The 23,801-nt window shown below is 41.2% G+C and overlaps 1 protein-coding gene across 1 annotated transcript in view; it reads right to left on the bottom strand.

Moving 5' to 3' along the window:
• Nucleotides 1-11,440, bottom strand: part of LOC125373310 — a 29,334-nt gene extending 17,894 nt beyond the window's left edge. The window contains exons 1-2 of the mRNA XM_048384314.1: nucleotides 11,403-11,440; nucleotides 8,582-8,646 (exon numbers count right to left, since the gene is read on the bottom strand). Coding sequence (XP_048240271.1) covers nucleotides 8,582-8,646; nucleotides 11,403-11,440 — 103 coding nt within the window. The remainder of the gene's footprint in view (nucleotides 1-8,581; nucleotides 8,647-11,402) is intronic.
• Between the last annotated feature and the right edge of the window lie 12,361 nt (nucleotides 11,441-23,801).

The following is a 23,801-nucleotide window of genomic DNA, read 5'->3' as shown; positions in this document are numbered from 1 at the left end:
GAGTGCATGATGAATTGCCTCCAATCCGTGAATACTGACTGACCATCAGGCAAGCGAACTGAATGTGCTTGGGGTTTGGAGCTGTGGATATGGATCCCGTAACCAGCACTGTTCTTGATAGGATTCTTGGATCCATCAGTGTATATATGGGGCCAGCTATCCCAGGTAGTTTGAATTTTAGTGATAGCTACTGATCGTAGTAGGGTTGGGTTTTCTTTTTTAGTGACTTCTGATGTTAAAGCAGTGTCAACTTTGGGAGTTTGTAAAGTCCAGGGAGGGTGTAACCCTTTGTAGTGACTTTCTGGAGGCTGAATGTCATCACAATTGTGACTTCGAATGGGTTCACGTACTAATATCCCAGATGGCTTAAGTGAGGGATTTTTTCGAGCTAGGGCTTCATCTCGAGTGTTTTTGTCTTGCCATATCTTTTTAACCAAAGGGTTTGATTTTCGTCCCCAGAACGATAATATTGCCTGCTCTCTTCCTTAGTTCCAATGGGAGTTCTCCCGTTTCTACTTGTAGTGCTTCTAGTGAGGTGCCTGTTGCTGCGCCTGTGGCCAGCATTAGGGCTTTGTATTGTATTCTGTCTAGGCGCCTCAAGACAGTATTTGATGCTGAATGAAAAGCCTCACAACCATAGTCAATATTTGATCTGATAAGAGATTTGTAGAGATCCAGCTGAGTGTCCCTCGATGTGCCCCAAGATGTGCCTGAAATTGCCCGTAATACGTTCAGGTCTTTTTGACATCTGTTTTCCACATATTCCATATGTTTGCGCCAAGTGAGGTGTTGATCAAGGATCACCCCAAGAAATATTGTAGATTGTTCGATATTGATAGGTTTGCCTTTTATGGAGACACGGGGTATCATAGCATCTTTCTCCCGGCGTTTGAATAGAACTCCAACAGTTTTTTTCACTTGAAAGGGTGAATCCCAATTTATTGCACCATTGATCTACTCCGTCCTATCTCTCTCTCTCTACATATATATGTATGTATGTATGTGTGTGTGTGTGTGTGTGTGTGTGTGTGTGTGTGTGTGTGTGTGTGTGTGTGTGTGTGTGTGTGTGTGTGTGTGTGTGTGTGTGTGTGTGTGTGTAATAATATTGATAATCATGGAATATAGAACTAAAGTTAATAAATATAGTTGTATGCCGCTTCATCCATTTGTTGTAAATATTGATGTATCCATGTACATAAACGTTCGTTATAAACCAGAATATTATCTACTCGCAACATGCTATATCTTGTTGTCCTCCGAATTGCATTAAACGGGGGGCAGCGTTTGTCCCCTGAGCAATATGTTGTGAACATCTTGTACTTGCATTGTACATTTTTGGTATAAGAGAACAAAAATACTATGTTCCACCAAGCAAATAAAAGTTTACCTCTTTAATATCACATGTTGGCAAAACGGCTATACGAAATCTATCTCTATTTATATACCATGCAATGTTATTGAGAAATGAATGCTTGTAACATTATAACCGCTTCCACATTGTCATGTATTCTGTACTATGGGCCTGTGGCCGTACAGTTATATATGAATAAACTGAAATGATATATAACAGTAACAGAAAATAACACGATAAATGTGGTTTTAGATTCTCACTCAAAATATGTTTTGCTCTAACTCGTCTAATCATCCCACGAAGCATCTTCGCAAACGAGATAAGGTGTGAAAACTGCGAAGACCACAAACACTGTGCAAACGTTATCAGGGACTCGTTTGAAGTTGTTTGCTATTGTAGGTTAGCCTTCCACCTGTTACACGAGATTTCGTTTACCGTAGTTACAGAAAGAGAATGACATATGTTCGATTAGTGGATGAAAACGTAGAAAAATAAATTATTATGAAAACCCTTGGACTACGTTTCACAAATACATGTAGGTAGCCTGTGGGGGCCACCCCCGGTGGAATGTGTCCCCAGCACCCCTCTGCTGGTCGTAATAGGCGACCTGTTTTCCATGGGTTGCGTTTCAGTGTCGGCAGAGGAAGGGAGTCTGGTGGTTGAGGGCGACGGCAACGGTGTTAAAAAAAGTCCCTTTGTCCAACCGACCACTTTGACTCTTACTTTGCCAAGACGGGTGGTAGGATGTGCCCGGTCTTATAAATCGGCTGGCCATGCCAAGCCATGTGCGTCAATATCTTGTCAAAATATTTGTCAAAATGTTGAAATAATTTCTTTTAGTCTTGGCCAAATGATGTTTTTAATTCAAATGTGTTCCGTGGTGGGCAGTAGACAGGTTTGCTGAACCACAATGAATACAACCATGGGGGAACAAATTCCCCCCCCCCCCCCCCCCCCAAAAAAAAAAAAAAAAACACACACAAAAACCCCCCAAAAACCCCAAAACCCATCAACAAACAAACAAAACAAAAAGGAAAATAACAACAACAAACGTTACTGAATTTAATTTTGATGAAATATGGACAACCGGAAATTCTCCTCCTTCGTGGCACAATTATTATTATTCCTATTCCAAAGCCTGGACGGGATCATACAGATCCATCCAATTACCGTCAAATCATTAACTAGAGGCGTTTGTAAAACCATGGAGCGCATGGTCAACAATAGATTAGTCTGGTACCTGGAAACCAATAACCTCCTGAGTGACATCCAGTGTGGTTTCCGAAAAAACCCCAGAAGAACAATTGACCATTTGGTGCGTTTAGAATCATTTATTAAAAATTCCATTGTCACAAACAACATACTGTATCAATCTTGTTCAAACTAGAGAAGGCATATGATACAATGTGGAAACATGGTATTTTAAAAGATTAGCATGAATTTTGATTGAGGGGCAGATTACCTCAGTTCACATCTCCATTTTTAAACAACAGACAATTTCAAGTACGAGTGGACTCTACCCTGTCTGGTCATTTCGATCAAGATCAGGGCGTCCCCAAGGCAGCATACTATCAGTCACACTTTTCAGTATGAAAAATAACAGTGTCACTATAGTATTTAACAATACCTTTGATGGTTCACTTTTTGAGGACGATTTCACCATTTCTTGTCGTGGTAAGAATATGAATACAATAGAAAGACAGCTACAGCTCTGTCTTACCAAAATTCAAAATAGGCCAACGAAAACGGTTTTAAATTCTTAAAATCAAAAACAAACTGTGAACGGTTTGTAATTGGAGGCCGACGAACCTTCACTTCACAGTGACTTTTACTGCATTTCGTCACTAAATGGCACTCAAATAAATCAAAACCAGCATACAATTGTGCTTTCCACCCTCAGTATGAAAACCTGTTTCAAAATCTATCAAACCTGGTTCTACCACTTGGAATCAGAATTCAACCACACATCACCGCAGCTAAACTTGATCTTCTGTCTTCCCCTCCCTGGCAGATGGTGAAGCCAGAGGTAGACCTCACTCTGACCCAAATAAAAAAATCCTAAAACAAAGCTTTTGGTTTATGTGACTTTTGCTGGTTGCCAATTCGTGTAGGCATTAAATGTAACTCAAAAGCCGATGCTGCAGCTAAGGCAGTTCTTGATAAACCGTTATCTCCACTGCTTATCCCGTACAGCGATTTCAAACCATGAGGCCTGTGGCGTTAATTTCACGTAAAATAGACATCTTTCGAAGGTTGATTTTGATGACATGATCGTGCCAATGGCGCAGATGATTGTTTAAAATGTCAGATATATGTTTGAAATTGATGAAAACTTGATTGGGTAGGCACTGGCTGACAGACATTTTCCTGAACAATTGTAATTGATGGACCATTGCCTTAGCGACAGCTGAAATGTACGTGAACATGGAGATATAACATATAATCCAGTATGATGATAATTCCCAGTGTAACGCACTCTCTATAATCTTTACAGTTGACTAATGCACAAAGCTCACATTTGAAAGTATATTAACAATACTACTACGTTAAGTGATTTCATAAGTAGTCAAATATAATCGATAGCACTTGTTCCCTGTAACTGGGAATGACTGAGTGTATTACGTATACAAAGTTCCTTCTGTAACTGTATTGTTTATGCGATTATGCAAATGTTCCGCCTGAGAATTGAGTTTACGACGTATTTTCAATATTTCAAATCAGCATTCCGTCAGGAAACTGCAGGTATAATGTGTACATCACTCAGAATGGCGATCTGGACACGCTATGCAGAGCTGTGTCCATGAATGGAGTCTGGATTCGCACATAAATCCCAGCGGTAAACGCCTAAGAACTGCATATTTTAACGTTTCTCGCACAATAGGCTGATAACGATAGTATTACTGACGAACTGCTCGAAACCCACCTCCCCAATAATTGAAGCTGATTGTTGAAGATCAAGGGTTCCCATATCTCCACTAGTCTTCATGACGTTACTTACATGTACTTGTGCAGGAAAACATTATTTTTGAGTCCCATAGCCTTGGTTATTTATATACTTGACAATTTTAATTATTTTATACTTTTAACACACGCCTCTAAATGTCTAAATAGAGTGCATGTCGATACACATTGAACAGAAGATTAATTGTCGTATCATGACCGCCAGATCGAAAAGTACATGCATTGAGAACACGAATCCAAAGTGGTATGCCAATAAAGATGCTCCTACAACATGGTGTCGGATTTCTGCTTGTACGTATGTGCATTATCACAATTAAAATATTTGAGCTTCTCAAAAATATTACCCTCATCGATCTCATGGAAACGATGAATAATGACAGATGTGTATGAATCAATCCATCGCCCATAGCTTGCAAAATAGTATTATAATAATAGTATTTTACTTGCAAAATGATTGATCATATGGACCATTATTGTCCCAAGCAGTGCGCAAATGTTGTCCTTACTTAAGTTGTTATTACGTCCACGTCAACCGTAGTTCCAGGAATAAGATGATGCATTGCCATGCAGTTGTTTTAAACCTTGACATTAAACATTTTCATTTTCTTCTTTTCAGTTGATATATATATATATATATATATATATATATATATATATCAACTGAAAAGAAGAAAATGAAAATGTATAGGTGTGTGTGTGTTTGTGTGTGTGTGTGTGTAATAATATTGATAATCATGGAATATAGAACTAAAGTTAATAAATATAGTTGTATGCCGCTTCATCCATTTGTTGTAAATATTGATGTATCCATGTACATAAACGTTCGTTATAAACCAGAATATTTTCTACTCGCAACATGCTATATCTTGTTGTCCTCCGAATTGCATTAAACGGGGGGCAGCGTTTGTCCCCTGAGCAATATGTTGTGAACGTCTTGTACTTGCATTGTACATTTTTGAGATTACATTATATTATTTCGATCAGTACCAATAATTAGTACAAATACACTTGTAAATTGCACATATTCCGTGTTGATTTTTCGTCAGATAATTATATTTTGTTTTTTGGTATAAGAGACTTATACACAACATTTAATGCATTCCGTTTAGAAATATATTCCAAAACGGATAAATATCGTTCCATTCCTTTCAATGTCGTCGAAGATGAATTTAACTTTTTACTTGTATGTTGTAAACATGATAACTTAAGGAAATGATATATGGAACAAAAATACTATGTTCCACCAAGCAAATAAACGTTTACGGCTATACGAAATCTATCTCTATTTATATACCATGCAATGTTATTGAGAAATGAATGCTTGTAACATTATAACCGCTTCCACATTGTCATGTATTCTGTTCTATGGGCCTGTGGCCGTACAGTTATATATGAATAAACTGAAATGATATATAACAGTAACAGAAAACAACACGATAAATGTGGTTTTAGATACTCACTCAAAATATGTTTTGCTCTAACTCGTCTAATCATCCCACGAAGCATCTTCGCAAACGAGATAAGGTGTGAAAACTGCGAAGACCACAAACACTGTGCAAACGTTATCAGGGACTCGTTTGAAGTTGTTTGCTATTGTAGGTTAGCCTTCCACCTGTTACACGAGATTTCGTTTACCGTAGTTACAGAAAGAGAATGACATATGTTCGATTAGTGGATGAAAACGTAGAAAAATAAATTATTATGAAAACCCTTGGACTACGTTTCACAAATACATGTAGGTAGCCTGTGGGGGCCACCCCCGGTGGAATGTGTCCCCAGCACCCCTCTGCTGGTCGTAATAGGCGACCTGTTTTCCATGGGTTGCGTTTCAGTGTCGGCAGAGGAAGGGAGTCTGGTGGTTGAGGGCGACGGCAATGGTGTTAAAAAAAGTCCCTTTGTCCAACCGACCACTTTGACTGTTACTTTGCCAAGACGGGTGGTAGGATGTGCCCGGTCCATGTGCGTCAATATCTTGTCAAAATGTTGAAATAATTTGTTTTAGTCTTGGCCAAATGATGTTTTAAATTCAAATGTGCTCCGTGGTGGGCAGTAGACAGGTTTGCTGAACCACAATGAATACAACCATGGGGGAACAACCCCCCCCCCCCCCCCACCACCCACCCCCCCAAAAAAGCAACAACAAACAAACAAAACAAAACAAAAAGGAAAATAACAACAACAAACGTTACTGAATATATTTGATGAATTATAAATAAAGGGCCGTGCCTGCATTATATAGCCTGCAAGAATCGTCACTGTAAACTAATAGAGGATTAATTTCAATTATAGAGAATATTCAACTGCTAAGTATATGATAAAGTGTTGAAGTAGCATTAGATATGTTTTCAATTAACTGTATAATGTACCTTGCTGTCTTTGAGAGAGTCAGTGTCTGTAGAGCTGGCTTGGTCGAATTGGTATTCACTCCCTGGGACACAAATATTGGTTACTAGCATTGTAATGTGAGCAGCCGGAAGCGTAAATAATATGTAAAATATGCTAATCGAGGAAGTGCATTATTATACTGGATGACAAACTTAGTAATCCTTTCACACTAATCCTTGTTTACAATAAACGCATGTCAATTGACTAAACAAACATCCTTAAGTAGAAATATCACAATGGACATAGCGAAAGACTGACGCTGTCTTAACTAAATCGGGGTTAGAAAAGCACTGTTTGTATAACGAGAGGCTGTCGCTGTCTAAACTAGAATAACCAATAAGCGGAATAACAAGAGAGTAGCCTTTTCGCGATTGTCACGATCATTGCAAAATATAAATAGATAAAAAATCCATTAATTTAAAATTGTACAAGGAAACATATACTCGTACATGGGAAACACTTTGTTGGAATAAATTCCTATTATATTACGTTCAAGACATTAGTTCTGGTGTTTTCAAAGTAAAATGTAATATTTATGTTTCTGTTATTTCATGTAATGTTGATTCTAAATATAAAATATTGGTATAAAATATTTTTAGCACACTATGTGCTTTTATTTGTACTTGAGATATTTGGTGTCCCATAGGCCATATTGGCCGGATGATATACAACAATTGTTTTTAACTGTTTGTCCTTATGTATGTATATCATGCGACACCTTAATAAAATATTTTCTTCTTCAATAAAATATTGGTTGATATTGTTTGACAAACAGTTGTATACTATACAAACAGTGCTTTTCTAACCCCGACCTAGTTAAAACAGCGGCATCCTTTCGCTATACAAACAGTGCTTTTCTAATCCCAATTTAATCAAAACAGCGGCAGCTTTTCGTTATACAAACAGTGCTTTTCTGGTCTCCTCCCGTTAGTAAGACAGCCCAGTTGTGAGACACCTTAAAACAACAATGTCATACCTGGTTGCACATGTTAATCAGGTACTTAACCCCTATCATGAAAATGGACACCACCACACACCAGTTTGTTTACTTCCGGCATAATGATCGGACGCCATTTTGTCGCATCTTAACTATCAACGCCTTCCAACCCAATATCGGGATATCGAACAGTTTTAAAACCAAGGGATTTCGAACCTAAACTCCCCAAAGGCTCCCTAGCGAACGCCACGCTCGCCCCCCGGCCAAGCCGGCTACTGGGCTAGGACTTCTACTCGGCTCTCAGCCCTCAAATCATACCATTTCAACAGCAAAGTGCATCTTTTCACCGATAAGTATCTATACCTTATCCCCTCCTCCCTTTACTGCATGCTTATTTTCACCCTATTATCTGCATTTCTGAATTTCTTTTGTTATTACTATACTACACTTCCCCAGACTACATATCGCCATCACCCCCTCCCACAACCCCCATCCCGTACCACCTACAACATGGACTCCCCCCCTTGTCCATCCCCCCATTCCACCTCCCTCTTCACCACACCCATAAACAGCAAACAACACTTTCCAGGTCTCACCCCAACACACACCACAAACCCAATCCCCTTTGATTTCGGCCTCGACCTGGAAGAACTAAACCTTATCCTCCCCCCACCCCCGTCAGGTACATCCCCCTCTCCCCCCACCCCAAACCCTACCACTACAAATCACCAACCCCCCTCCCACCAACACATTGAACCCCATATTATAATTCAACAACCCCAAACCCCAAGCCAGGCCATACAACCCCCATCAGATAACAGACATCCATCACCCAAACAAACAAAACGCCCCTCTCATTCACCCCCTGAAATAGAACAAACTACCAAAAAATCCTGCTCCCAACAACCCCCCCCCACAAACAACTACACTATCCAAACACATTCTACTCGCATTCTCTACAACATCCACACCCTTAAACGACACTTTCTCGACCAACAAATTCGCCCTCTGCCTGCACAAAGCAAACATTACATACAAATACATAAACAAATGCGGCAGGGGATACAAACTTACATTTCCCAACCATGAAACACTCATACATGCCAGCAAACAACCAATCATAGACGGACTCAACATCACATGGCAGGTGCCTAAATGGTTTACACAAATACAAGGGGTCATTTACATAGATTACAGGGATACACTAGAAGACATCCAAGATTACATCAACATGGCAAACAAACTTCACACCCAACCAAAGATCATACATTTCAAAAGCATAAACAACCGTACACCCATCCCGGGCAGGACAACAACCCAAACAATATTTCTTACATTTAAAACAACTGAACTCCCCACACACATTACTTTCGGCACACTTACATTCAAAGTAAACCCAGTTAGAACCCCCCCCCCCCCCCCCCCCAATGCTCCATATGCCATTCATTCACCCACCCAACATCCACATGTAGACAGCCACCCATGTGCCAAAAGTGCGGCTCATACAGACATGAAGCCACAGAATGCACATGGGCCGCCTATTGCATACACTGTAAGACAGAGGGACACACAGCTACCCAAAACACCTGCCCGATCAAACAGTCACACATCCTTAAGCTCAACAAACATATTACTAAAGCCCAATTACCCAAACCAGCTACAATTCCCATATACAATTCCATCCCCGACTTCATCCACCTTGACTCTACAACTGACTCACTGTCTAGCTCCCTCCCAGAAACCCTACCCCCCCCCCCCCCCCCGCCCCGCCCCCAAGGGAGAAAACGAAAACAACTCTTCAGGAATGACAACCCCTCCCAAGCACCACCACCCTCTCTACTACCCACCCCCGCCCCCACATCCTCCCTCTCCCCACCCCCCTCCTCTACCCCCCTCCCCCAACCATACCCACACCCTTCCCACAGGCTCCAACCCCAAACAGCTCCCAAATTGGCTCTGTTACCCATCCCCCAACCCCACCTGCTCCCAGCCCCCCACCAACCCCTCCTCACAATCCCTCCTGTCCCGCCCCCCCCCCCCCTAAACCCCCCATCCCGGCCCTCCTCTCCACTCAAACAGCCCCCCCCCCCCCTCTGTCCCATCCCCTCCCATACAGCCCCAACCAGACCTGTCCCTTCCCAAACCCCTCTACCCAGCTAGATCAGCCATTCCAATCCCATCAAACCAACCCCAACACAAAAACAAGCAAATCAACTACAGGATCAACACAACACGGAAACAACTACTCTCCCACAAACTCCAAACACTCAAAACAACCCCTCAAGTTATAGTCACACCCAAAAAACTTCACTCAAATACGCACAAAATCATAGAATTCATATCAGCAGCCATTCTCCTCAGAAACCCCACCACCAAGAAACTCCACTCCCTAGCCCACCAAGCAAACATATATCAAAAAACCCTACAACAATTCCAGGCAGCCTTAAGGACCCTTAAATGAAACCCTGTCCACATTATTCTAAATTAGCCCCGGAACACCATCCATTTAACCTCCCCCTTATTCTAAAACCAACTAATGGTGTTCATACAGTGGAATTGCAACGGGATCGCCACCAATGGGCATGAGCTTAAGGCCCTCATCGCCCTTCAAAAAATTTCTCCACTATTAATCGCAGTCCAAGAAACTAAACTATCCCCCAAAAGGACCTTCAAAATTCCAGGCTATGTTCTCATTCGAAAAGATAGACCCCAACCCACTAACTGCCCAGGACCACCACATGGCGGCCTGGGCATCTTCATCAAAAACCATCTTGACTATGACATAATAGATATTCCTACTCCAAATCTGGAATGCCTGGCCATCAAAACAACTATACACCAAACTAAAATCAGTATTATAAATGTCTATCATAGCAAAATAACACCCCTCTCGGCTGAAGACCTTAATGTCTTATCAAAATTCATTGAACCTAACACCATTTTTCTAGGCGATTTCAATGCTCATCATCCACTGTGGGGCACAAAAAACTATACAGATAGATTCGGTAAAATAATTCAAGAATGGTCAGAATCAAACAACCTTATTTGCCTAAATGATAACCAACCTACTAGATACCCCACAAGCCACCTACATTCCCCCTCAGCACTCGACCTTACCTTCACTACCCCCCATCTCCATCCTAAACTCTGCTGGGAGGCCCATTCGGACACCTGGGGCAGTGACCACACGCCCATCAAAATTTCACTATGCCTACCCACCCCAACCCCACCCCTACCCCAATCCCAAACTGCTACCCCATTAGACAACTCCTCCCAGCAACCCAAGTTCAATCTTAAAAAGGCTGACTGGAAAACATTCCACACACTCTGCAATCAAATAAACATACAAAATATACACAACATTGACAACGACATCTTCAATACAAACTTCACAAATAAAATTCACAATATAGCCCTCCAATGCATCCCAACAGTTAAAACTTCACCGCACCATATCACTGTCCCCTGGTGGAGCTCAGAAATAGATAATTCTAGAAAACTTAGAAAAAAGGCACTTAATAAAGCCAAGCGGGACATAACCAAACTCCCCTTGGCAAAACAGTTCAGAAACTCAACTAAACAACTTATAAGAGCAGCCAAAAAAAACATTGGCAAACTTTTACCAGTTCCTTGAAAATGGGGAAACAAAATACCAAAATTTTATGGAAAAAACTTAAAGCCATAAAGGGCACTTCAAAAACCTTCTCAGCCCCATCCTTCCCTAATCTAAATACAGACAGAGAAAAGGCTAACGCCATGGCTGCTCACTTTTCGGCCACTAGCAGCTCCGCCAACCACACCCCCATCATGCAAGACACTATTAAAAACCACCCCACTTATTCTCCCAGACCACCCCTCACAAGCATGTCATACAATAAAACAATAAACATACATGAATTACAAACAGCCATCAATAACAAAAATACAGCCCCAGCCACAGGCACAGACAACATTAGCTATACTATCCTTAACCACCTTCCCCCTAAAATTCAAAAACTTCTTCTTCAATTATTCAATCAAATTTGGACCTCAGGCTCCCTCCCCCATGCATGGAAAACAGCTTTGGTAGTACCGGTTCTCAAACCAGGCAAACCCCCCAAAGAACCGGATTCCTACCGCCCTATCTCGTTAACCTCCCATATTTGTAAAATAATGGAATCCGTCATAAACAATAGACTAAAATTCCAAATTTCATCCCAAAAACTACTTAATGAGGACCAGAGTGGCTTTATGTCAAACCGACAAACTTTAGACCACGTTTTACATTTAGAACATGACGTTAAAACAGCACTCGCCCAAAAACAATATACTGTGGCCATTTTCATAGACTTTAGTAAAGCATTTGATATGGTTTGGCATCATGGCCTAATCCAAAAACTTAAAGCAAAAGCCATAGATGGTAGAATTCTAAATTTCATACACTCTTTCCTAACAGACAGAAACATCACAGTTAAAACCAACAACACCCTATCTGACCCACATCCTTTAGACAACGGTACCCCACAGGGTAGTATAATCTCTCCAACACTTTTTAATTTTATGATTGACGACATTTTCCCACCTAAAATTAAAAAAACAACTACTGCAAAATTCGCAGATGACATTTCCTTCTGGACGTCGTCAACATCTATAAAAGAGATCCAAAAAAGAATTCAACCCCTTCTGAAACACATAGAACTCTGGGCAACCCAGTGGGGATTCCAAATTAATACTAATAAAACCATCGGCCTACTTTTCAAAAATAGACATATGCCAAATTGTACACCCAAACTCACCCTTAACGATCAAACCATTTCATTCAAAAAGGAAGCCAAATTTCTGGGAATTACTTTTGACCAGCACCTAACATGGGCTTCCCATATTCATAATTTGGTCACATCATGTCAAAAAGACCTAAATTTAATGAGAGCCATCAGCGGCACTGATTGGGGCGCTGACAAACAAACATTGCTTAATATATACAAGTCACTAATTCAATCTAAGATTGACTATGCTGCCCCGGTCCTCAACTCCATCTCAGAAACACTCAATAACAAACTAAATTCCATCCAATATAAAGCTCTAAAGATAGCCCTGGGTACCAGAACCGGTACAGCCCTAAATACCCTTCAGCTTCTATCAGGAACCACCTCCATTCAACTCCGCCGCAATCAAACCATTCTCAATTGCTGGGCTGGGGCCCAACAAAACCCCATCCTAAAACAAATCATCACTAAATACAACAATCTTAGACCTGCAACCTTAAAGAAATTCAAAAACAATCATACCCTAGCCCCCTATCTTACACATCTCTACAAACTCTTAAGAACACATCAGTTAGAAAACATTAAACACATAAGCCCCCAAAACATATACATAAATGACAACCCCCCCCCTGAAACAGACCTCTCACTCCACAAAACATTCATCTCACATCCTGACCCTAAAAATCTTGATAAAAAAGAAATATCTAATAACTACATACATCAAAACTGGCCCAACCACACCCATATCTATACTGATGCATCACAGACAAATAATGACATAACAGGACTCGGCATACAGATCACACAACCTACACCAATCACCACAAACTTCCACTATACCAACTACACACATACCACCACAGCTGAATTACTGGCTATACAATGTGCATATCACTATATAAAAATATCCAATGACACTAACTTCCTTATAATTTCAGACTCATTAGGTACACTAACCCAAATTCATAATAAACAATCGAAATCAAGGCAAGACATTATAAACAATATCATAGACATCCACACAAAACTCATACAATCAAATAAAACAAGAACTCTCCTATGGGCACCTGCACACACTGGCATAACAGGTAACCAATTAGCAGACACAGCAGCAAAATTAGCCACCACCCAACCATCACCAAGTATTGATTTCACCACCAGTAAAGCCGAGATAAAATCATTAATCAAAAGAAACACATTATCTCAAAATTTCAAAATTAATATTCAAAATTGTAAGTCAATCTTGACAAAATCCCTCTTTAACAAACCAGTCACTAAGTGTCGGAACTTCACAAAGTCCATTTTAGCAGATAAAGTCATTAATAGAATGTTAAGCGGCCAAACTAATCTAAACGAAACACTCTACAAACAAAACAGACACCCACATCCAAACTGCATTCACTGCAATACACCTGAAACACTAGACCATATACTCAACCACTGCTCACAATATAAACAACAACAAACACAACTTTACAACTCTCTCCCCCCACAGCTCAAAAACAACATCCAACTCCTTCTAGATCCCTTCAACCATACCACTAAATTTTCCCATATAGCTACATTCCTTAAAACTACAAATCTAATAAGCAAACTTTAGGAAAATCCCAACAAAGTACAGCATAAACGCTATGTCTAAAACCCACACATTTACAATTTAGGATCGGGATCCAAATTCTCATCGCGGACCGACTTCTCCGACGTCCGCGCGACAAATTCGCCCATATCCATACTCTAATAAACATGACCGTTCAACCAGCCACCAACCCAAGCTCAGCTCCCACGCGCACGGCCTATACCCACCCCCCCCCCCCCCCCCCCCCCCCTCTCCTGACTCCCTACCCCAGCCAGTAAGTCCAAACTTTTTATGATAGGTTTTTCACCTTCCCCACTGTTATTTTTCATTTATAATACATATTATTATTTAGCATATCAGCTTAACTGATTATATATTATATCAAGTCTCTGCACTAGTTACTTCCCTTAGATTAGGTTTCTCTCAGCTCTACATTACTACTGCTAAACTTCTTTCCCCTTCACACCCCTTTACTATATTTCTTTCTTCTTTAACCCCCCTAAACTTACATTTTTTTGGGCCAGCCGATTACTTATGTATTACCCACTATTATTTATTATTGTTAAACCCGTCTGGCCCCGACTGCGAAATAGCCAACGGCTGAAGCGGTCGTAAAATCTACAATACTACTACTGGACTTGTCGTCAGTTGTCTCACAGGTCCCGTACTGTACACAACCCTCCGCGCCTACCAAGCTCGGTTCGCTCACCAGCTTAAACTGCACGGCTGTCAATCACCCAGGCCCCTGGGACTGACAAATATGAACTTGGAAATGGAGATGGCGGACTTATGTCCAGAAATTACAATTGTTGAGAGTTCGCCCAACTCTCAAGAGAACCAGCCCAGTTCTCGAAAGGGTCAGCCCAACCCAAATGAAGGGAATCCCTTCACTCTGGTCACGAGAAAAACTGCCAAAAAAACAGCCAACTTGACTTATAGTCAAGCCGCGCTAAATGTCCCTGACCGTTTTCAGGATAGATTCACGTTCTCAGGAACTAAAAACAAAGAAAATATTGATTATAGTGCCCTATGGGCTCAAGGCATGCTTAAACGCAAACAGCCTCAATCTAGCCCACCTAAGGCTAAAATGGTACAGAAACGACAAAAAATGGTCTCATCAGAATCAAAGACACAACAAAATAGAAGACCACAAACCAAATGGGAAAAAGTAGTCTTTAGCGCAGACTTCTCCCAAGATCTTAATAAGATCCTAACAGCTCAAGATATTGCCAAAGAGCTGAAGCACAAAAATATTATTCGAATAAATAAGTGTGGAAGAGGGTATGTTGTTGTCGGGGACAACCTCACAGAGTCAATTGATATGCCCAAAAGCATAAACGGGATCAAACTAAAATGGGATACCCCAAAGTGGCTTAGCAATGTCAGATGTGCGGTACATCTAGACAAAAAAATTAATGACGACGAGCTTTATCAAATTGTCTGTCAAGCCCAAAAGAAAGTCACTCAACCTACAATCCTGTCGGCATTCAGGATCAAATCAATGGGCACAAACAACACACGAGTAGTAATACTCACATTACTTGGACAGTCAGTCCCCGGCCACCTTAATCTAGGTGGCAGGACATAGAAACCATGCCATACAGGAAAAGGCCAACCCAGTGCACAAACTGTATGCTCTATGGACATACAAAAACATCATGTAACCAGCCACCCAAGTGCAAAAACTGTTCCCGAGTTTCTTGCAAAGAAAACTGCAACACATGGTGCACAAACTGCAGGAAAGAAGGTCACTCATCCTTGGCGCCGAAATGTCCTAAACGCTTGCTCATCAGCAAACGTATAAATAAAATACCTACTCAGCAATCTGAATCCAAATCTATTCAACCCACTGAGGTCGAAAAAACCCAAGCGACTACTGATCACTCTACTGAGCAAACAATGGAATCTGTGAGCACTGAGCAAACAATCGAAACTGTGAGCACTGATCCGCCTACTCACAGGCACAAAGCCACTGCAAAACGCAAGGGAAAAAAGACCCAAGCTTCCCAATCAAACCCCATGCCTTCTAATCCTCAAACTGAGGAACACAGCAAACGAATCAGTCAGGCAAAGAAAACACCAGCTCATGGTACACAAAAGGCTCAGAACACAAACAAAGTTGTAGAGTTCATTGCCACGGCATTGATCCAAATTACAAGCAGAAAAATGAGTGTCAAAGCCAAAGCCACCTGCATCCTCAAACTGGCTTCCAAAATAATGAAATACAAAGGAACAAAGAAACAGTTCCTAAATAGGGTATGCCCTAAAACTCAATAAGCGCTCATCTATAAATTATCATGGACTTGCTTTTACTACAGTGGAACGCAAATGGCCTTAAGAGCCACGGCAATGAACTGACTGCACTCGTCAAAAAAAAGGTGATCAAGCCTCATGTCATTCTAATACAGGAGACTAAACTCAGTGAAAAAGCCAAATTCACACTACCTGGGTATACCCAATATAGAAAAGACAGAAAAAGACTTATGCCAGGCAATAAGGGAGGAGGACTAATCACCCTTGTCCACGACAGCTGTACCTCCAAAAATATTGAAGCAAATGTAGGGAACCTTGAAACCCAAGTAATCTCCCTAAAACTGGCAAATGGCAACGAATTACGCATAGCTAACATATATCACAGGGTTACACATGAAACGAACATGGAAGAGCTAACAAGACTAGCTCAAATAGTAGGCAAAAATGGGATAATCCTTGGTGACTTTAATGCCCACAGCCCTCTTTGGGAAGACAGGAATGATTCATGCAAATATGGCAAAATGGTAGAGAAATGGGTTGAGGACGACAATCTCATAACTCTGAACAACGGCAGTCACACGCGTTATGACCAAGTCCACAACACATGGAGTTCAATTGATCTCACAATTGCCACCAAAAACCTCGCCTCACATTGCCAATGGCAAGTCCATGACGACACTTGGGGAAGCGATCACCTTCCTATACTCACCTACATAGGTAGCCCACCACAATTAGAGGAACAGCCCAATCCTCAGCCCACATGGGACTATGCAAAGGCTGACTGGCCTAAATTCAGGAAGGAATGTGTATCATTCAAGTCCTCAGAAATTGCCTCGGATGATCCTGATCTTTTTTGCCAAAATCTCACCTCAGCAATTATTGCCGCAGCTGAAAAATCAATTCCAAAAAAAGACCACAAAACTGGCAAAACGCTGGTACCATGGTGGAACAGGGAAATAGCAAAAGCTAGGAGAGTGAGAAAGAAAGCCCTAAATAGGTCAAAAAGGGATAAATCAGCCTTTGCCCAAGTCCGAGCAGCCAGGACGAAAGTAAGACAACTCATAGACGATTCTAAAAAAGAGTCATGGCAGACCTTCTGCAAATCCCTTAATGAGAAAACAAATGCTAAAACAGTCTGGAGCAAAATACACGCAATCAGGGGTAAGCGTAAACCCACAAAAATTCCCAAGTTAGCCAACGCCCATACAGTCAAAGAAAAGGCCAACATTCTAGCTGAGCACTTCTCATCTGTCAGCAGCAACACAAATTGCAGCGAAGAATTCAAACAGGCAAAAATGCTTATGCCTAAGATCTCAAAACGGCCGCAAAGCAAGCATCTGGTATACAATATACCATTTACTGTGACAGAGTTTGATGATGCGATACAACATAGAAAAGGCACAGCACCTGGTCTTGACACAACCAGCTACGAGATATTGAAAAACCTACCTGATCAAACCAAAGGCTTACTCACTGAGTTGTATAACACGATATGGTCCAAAGGAGAAGTCCCAAAAGCATGGAAACATGCTGCGGTTATCCCGCTGCTAAAGCAAGGGAAAGACGAAGCCCTACCGAACTCTTATCGACCGATCTCACTCACCTCAAACATGTGCAAAGCCATGGAAGCCATGGTTACAAAAAGGCTCATGCATCATCTTGAAACTGGCAACCACATAAAACCTGACCAAAGTGGCTTCAGGAAGGGACACTCGTGTCTAGATCATATTCTAAGACTGGAAAATGAAATAAAAAAAGCCCAATTAAACAGACAATACCTAGCCGCAGTATTTCTGGACTTCAGCAAAGCCTTCGACATGGTATGGCATGACGGACTCCTCTCAAAACTATCACAAAATGGAGTTGAAGGGAACATGGCAAACTTCATATCCAGCTTCCTGCAAGACAGGTCACTTTCAGTTAAAATAGGGAACAATCGATCGGATCCTATGGCACTGGACAATGGCACGCCACAAGGCAGCATTATAAGCCCAACCCTGTTTAATATCATGATCAATGATCTTTTTGACCATGTCAACTCTCCTACCCAAACTTCTAAGTTCGCTGATGATGGAGCAATATGGGTAAAGCACAGAGATATCTCACAAATCAGAAAAAAACTCCAGTCAGCCCTGGACGGAGTAGATCAATGGTGCAATAAATGGGGATTCACCCTTTCAAGTGAAAAAACTGTTGGAGTTCTATTTAAACGCCGGGGGAAAGATGCTATGATACCCCGTGTCTCCATAAAAGGCAAACCTATCAAAGTTATCCTTGATCAACACCTCACTTGGCGCAAGCATATAGAATATGTGGAAAACAGATGTCAAAAAGACCTGAACGTATTACGGGCAATTTCAGGCACATCTTGGGGCACATCGAGGGACACTCAGCTGGACCTCTACAAAGCTCTTATCAGATCAAAAATTGACTATGGGTGTGAGGCTTTTCACTCAGCATCAAATACTGTCTTGAGGCGACTAGACAGAATACAATACAAAGCCCTAATACTGGCCACAGGCGCAGCGACAGGCACCTCACTAGAAGCACTACAAGTAGAAACGGGAGAACTCCCATTGAAACTAAGACGAGAGCAGGCAATATTATCGTTCTGGGGACGAACATCAAACCCTTTGGTTAAAAAGATATGGCAAGACAAAAACGCTCGAGATGAGGCCCTAGCTCGAAAAAATCCCTCACTAAAGCCATCTGGGATATTAGTACGTGAACTCATTCGAAGTCACAATTGCGATGACATTCAGCCTCCAGAAAGTCACTACAAAGGGTTACACCCTCCCTGGACTTTACAAACTCCCAAAGTTGACACTGCTTTAACATCAGAAGTCACTAAAAGAGAAAACCCAACCCTACTACGTTCAGTAGCTATCACTAAAATTCAAACTACCTGGGACAGCTGGGCCCATATATACACTGATGGATCCAAGAATCCTATCAACAACAGTGCTGGTTACGGGATCCATATCCACAGCTCCAAACCCCAAGCACATTCAGTTCACTTGCCCGATGGTCAGTCAGTATTCACGGCTGAATTGGAGGCAATTCATCATGCACTCAAACTCATACCAGAACTCCCGGAAAGCAAAGGCAGTCGTCCTATCAGACTCGCTAAGTGCACTTCAGGCCATCAGTGGAAGAAACTCAAACTCCAGGCCAAACACAGTCAACAATATTCTATACGAATATACAAAACTATCGGACCAAGGGCAACAGGTGGAGCTGTGTTGGATCCCCTCTCACATAGATATTCATGGAAATGAAAAAGCAGACTCACTGGCGAAGCTAGCTCTAGACAAAGCGGATATACAGCCTATTCCCTTTAGTAAACTAGAGATAAAAAGCAAAATCAAAGCCTCCATAGCAAAAAGATGGCAAACCCAATGGGACGCAAGTAAGATCGGCAGATGGCTATACAAAATTCAACCCAAGGTCCAACAAAAGCCAAACTCATACTCAAATGAAAGGAAAATTGAAACTGCTATCTCACGCCTCAGACTTGGTCACAAAAAGCACTATGACAAGGTTTGTTCATCTTGCAATCAGGCTGAAACCATTGACCACCTGTTACTAGAATGTCAAGACCATGCCCCGGCCCGGGCTAGGTTAAAACAAGAATTGCAGTTAGATCCGCTATCTGTCATAGATCTCCTAAAGCCAAGAGATGCAATAGCGAAGGCCAAACTAACTCTATTTCTGAGAGATGGACAGCTGCTCGAACGTATATAAACAGAGCAGCCAAGGATAAAAATGAAATCATATCAATATAAGAAAATAGAAATCATATCAATGCAAAAACAGAAATTATGTGAACACCGAACTCACAATAGATATGTGAACCCTTCTCACACACAGGAGTCCCAAAGAGGGACAGGTCAGCCGAAATTGCCTAGGCAGAAGGCGACCTCTTAAACACCTAATGCAACAACAACAACAACAATGGACTTGTCTTAAAAAAGAAATTACTCAAGATGCTTGATACCCTCTTTTACTATATTTCACTCAACATTTTAATTCATCCATCCCTTAAATCCATTGTTTTAACATATTCGCCACTTAGAGTTCAGTTAAAGTTAATATCACAGTTCACATCACAGTTCACATCGAGGTTGTCACACTGACACAACCTTAATCCATCTTCAGAAGTTTGCTAACAGCATCCAAGAACTGGAGTGGTGTCTTGACACCCTGGGATAGCTGATCCTTCAGTCTAGAAAGTCGATTGTCAATCTGAGATAGCTTGGTCTTCTCAGATTTCTCAATCTTCTTGATGATCTCGATGAACCTGTAGAGATTAGGATGACGATGATCCAGTGATGCATTGAGGCGACTGTGGAAACCCTCCAGGTTGTTGTTGGTCCTTGGGCCGAATGTCAGGTGATGGTTGCACAGCGAAAGAGGGAATCTGGCTTCATAATCCACCCAGTTTGTGACTATGTAGTCGTTGAATTCGTCAGCATTGGGTACATGGGGAGACTGGTTCATGGGGTCAATCCATCCATCCATAACCTGTTGAAGAGGCAGCAGAGGCAAGGCAGCAGCTCGTCGGATTCACTGTTCAACAAGGGGGTTATCTCTGTATCCAACAGCAAGACCAAGCTCCTGTTTTCCGCCAAATCGCCTAGGTAAAGTTGAAGAAACACCCCTTGATGTATGAACCTTGAAACTCTATCCGGAGGGCTCTAATCGCAGCAACTTCAAAGTCCACCTGGAATGTCTCTGGGTTGAATGGTTGGTTCAGTAGTTGTTGGATGTGGACCTTCAACTGAGCAAAGAGGCGTTGGTAAGCTTTAGTCCGACGATCAGGCATCAATGCGTAGAGTAGGGGATAGATAATGCTTCCTTTCCGTGCATGCAGTATGTAAAGTTGATTCCAAAGATCTGGGCAGGCGGAGAAAGTACCATCCATGTAGACAATGGAAGCTGACTGGAGGACTGTAATCTGATCATCAGTTGCAAACACCAGCATCTTGTCTTCTTCACCGTCGGCAAAAAGCAGAAACCGCTTACCATCATGGGTCTCTCTCCAGGGTGCTGCAATGTCGACTTCAGCTCTGGTTTTAGGGAGTTTCGGGATGGTGTGACTGCGGTGTCTGTACATGGCGCTGCCGACTGAGCTGAAGGAGGGAAATATAGCTGCAGCCTCCGGATCATGTCTCAAGACCTCGTCGTTGTAGAGGGCTGGCATAGGAGTGGTTGGTTCTTCTCTTGCTCTCTTCCTTAAGCTGCCAAGGAACTGGATTCTGCTGGTGTCTTCTGGTGGGTGGTTGTGTACAGTGACATTTCTAACAAAATTTCCAACTGTTGTACATTTGCCAATGCAGGTCTTAACGGTACATCGCCAATGAGTACCAGTTTGTCTTACTTTGTTCTTGTAGTGGAGATATCCCTGAAAGAGGACCTGGAGAGTACCTCTTTGACTGGTAATGAACTCAACCTGCTGCAAACCTGCCATGATCGTGCATGAAATGTTCACTTACTTACTTATATTGGAGATTTTACGTGCGCTTTCCGACTGCAGCGTATTTCGCACACGGGCCCGGCCAAGCCATTTAATGTGTTTCCGAAAAGGGGAAAAAGTTGTTTGGCAATCCAGTAGGGGTGTTTTAGTGGTTACTTATATAGAATTTTGGAAATTTGGAAATTTGGAAAAAATGCCAAGAGGGTTTGGGGGCGAACTAAGGGACCTGAGTATGGAAGTTTGTTAGTTTGATTATGTGGTCTGGTTTTGGTAGTTTATTGGGGTTTCAAATGCGATTTATTAGTCCTGTTTTGATTAAATATACGCCTAAGGCTTTGAATTTTTCTATTTTATTTTGTGTGTTTAGGATTGCTTCTAGAGTAAGAGCCTTATTTAGATTTAGGGTGGTTTGTAGTGTAGTTCGGTGTGTTAGGTAGTGGGTGCAGTGTATGAGTGCGTGTTCTGGGGTTTCTTGTTGTTCGCAATGTGGGCAGGTTCCTGTTGCGTGTTTTCTTATTATTTTGAGGTGGTTATTTAGGTTGGTATGTCCTGTTTGGAGTTTAGTAATTACTCTGTCGATTTTTTTGGACGGATGTAGAATTTTTGGTTTGGTTAGGGTTTTTTTTAGAACCTTTTTATTTGGCTATTTGAGTTTTGATATAGGTTATGCCATTTTTTGGTGATTTTTTGTTTGTTAACACTTTTAATTTCTGATTTGGAGATGGGTAGGTTTGAGCTTATTTCTGGGATTTTAAGGGATTGTTTAGCTGCTTTATCGGCGTTTTCATTGCCGTATATTCCTACGTGGGCGGGGATCCAAATGAATACTATTTGTTTGCCTGCCTTAGTTAAATCGTTTGAGCTTTTTAGTATCTGATTTATTAGTTCAGGGCGGTTTTTGGTGTTTTTATTTTGTAGGGCTTGTAGTCCGCTGAGCGAGTCGGTAAGTATTAGGATTTTTTGGTGTTTTTTAGATTGTTGATTATGAAGGGCTGAGGCCATGCCCATTAGTTCGGCCGTGAATATTGATTGATTGTTTGGGAGTCGGTATAGGATTGTGTGGCTTTAGTTGGTTGTGTGATGTGGACTCCGAAACCTGTGTGTTTGGAGATCGGATCTGAGGATCCGTCTGTGTAAATGTGACACCAAGTTGGCCAATTTTCATGTATGTATGCTAGTGTGGTGGTTTTTGCTATGTTTGGGTCGGTTTGTTTATTTATTGTGCTAGCTAGTGTTATGTCTATTTTGGGTGTTTTAAGTTTTGGGGTGAAGATATTTGATTTTTTACAGTTTTGTTTAAGATTGTTTATTTGGTGTTCATTTAAGTAATTGGTTATTCTTTGGGATATTGGAGTAAGTAGAGGGTGTTTTCGAGCTAGGGCTTGGTTTTTGGGGCTTATTTTTTTGTTTATTAGGTTTTGAATTATGTTCACAGACTAGGGGGGGATTTATATGTGTAATAAGTAAGTTTTAACAAAACATGCATCTCAACTTTTTGAGTAAGCTCCTACTAGCTCCTAACTCATTTATTTCCTGAGAATATTCAAACAGAATTACTGGCCTATTCTTATTAATTAATCCGCTAATCATTGTTAAGTGGGTAGACTGGCTGTGTTTGTTTAATTAATCCCACCTAATCCACTGTCTTACAATGGGTGTCTCACTAATGGGATGTCTTACTAATGGCATGTAACCGTTAAGACAGCGGTATTTTTTATATTATTGATCTGTTACTAAAATCTGCACAAATGTTCTATTTCTTATGTAAAATGCTGTCAACATAAATAGATGCAAATTATTTCATAACACTCCAAATATAGTTGTCATAATAAAAATAGTATTAAAGTATTATTTCACTTGCAATAATACTGTTCGGTATCATTAGTAATATTTTCAATATCAACTACAAGAATACCTATCTACGGATGAAGAAATTCAATGAAGCAGTAGTAAAGTCTCTCCATATATACAAAATTGTATATTTTTGGATATACCAACTATACAAAATTGTATATTTTGGAAAGACCAAAGATACAAAATTGTATATTTTGCATATATTGGAATTTTCCCTTGTGATAGTTATGAATGGTTCGGAGATAATGTGACCTCAAAGACAG

The sequence above is a fragment of the Haliotis rufescens genome, unplaced genomic scaffold, assembly GCF_023055435.1.
Source record: "Haliotis rufescens isolate VD_foot unplaced genomic scaffold, xgHalRufe1.0.p SCAF_5, whole genome shotgun sequence".
Lineage (NCBI taxonomy): Eukaryota > Metazoa > Mollusca > Gastropoda > Lepetellida > Haliotidae > Haliotis > Haliotis rufescens.
Note: the sequence above shows the minus strand (reverse complement) of the source record. Positions and strands in the feature narration are given on the sequence as shown.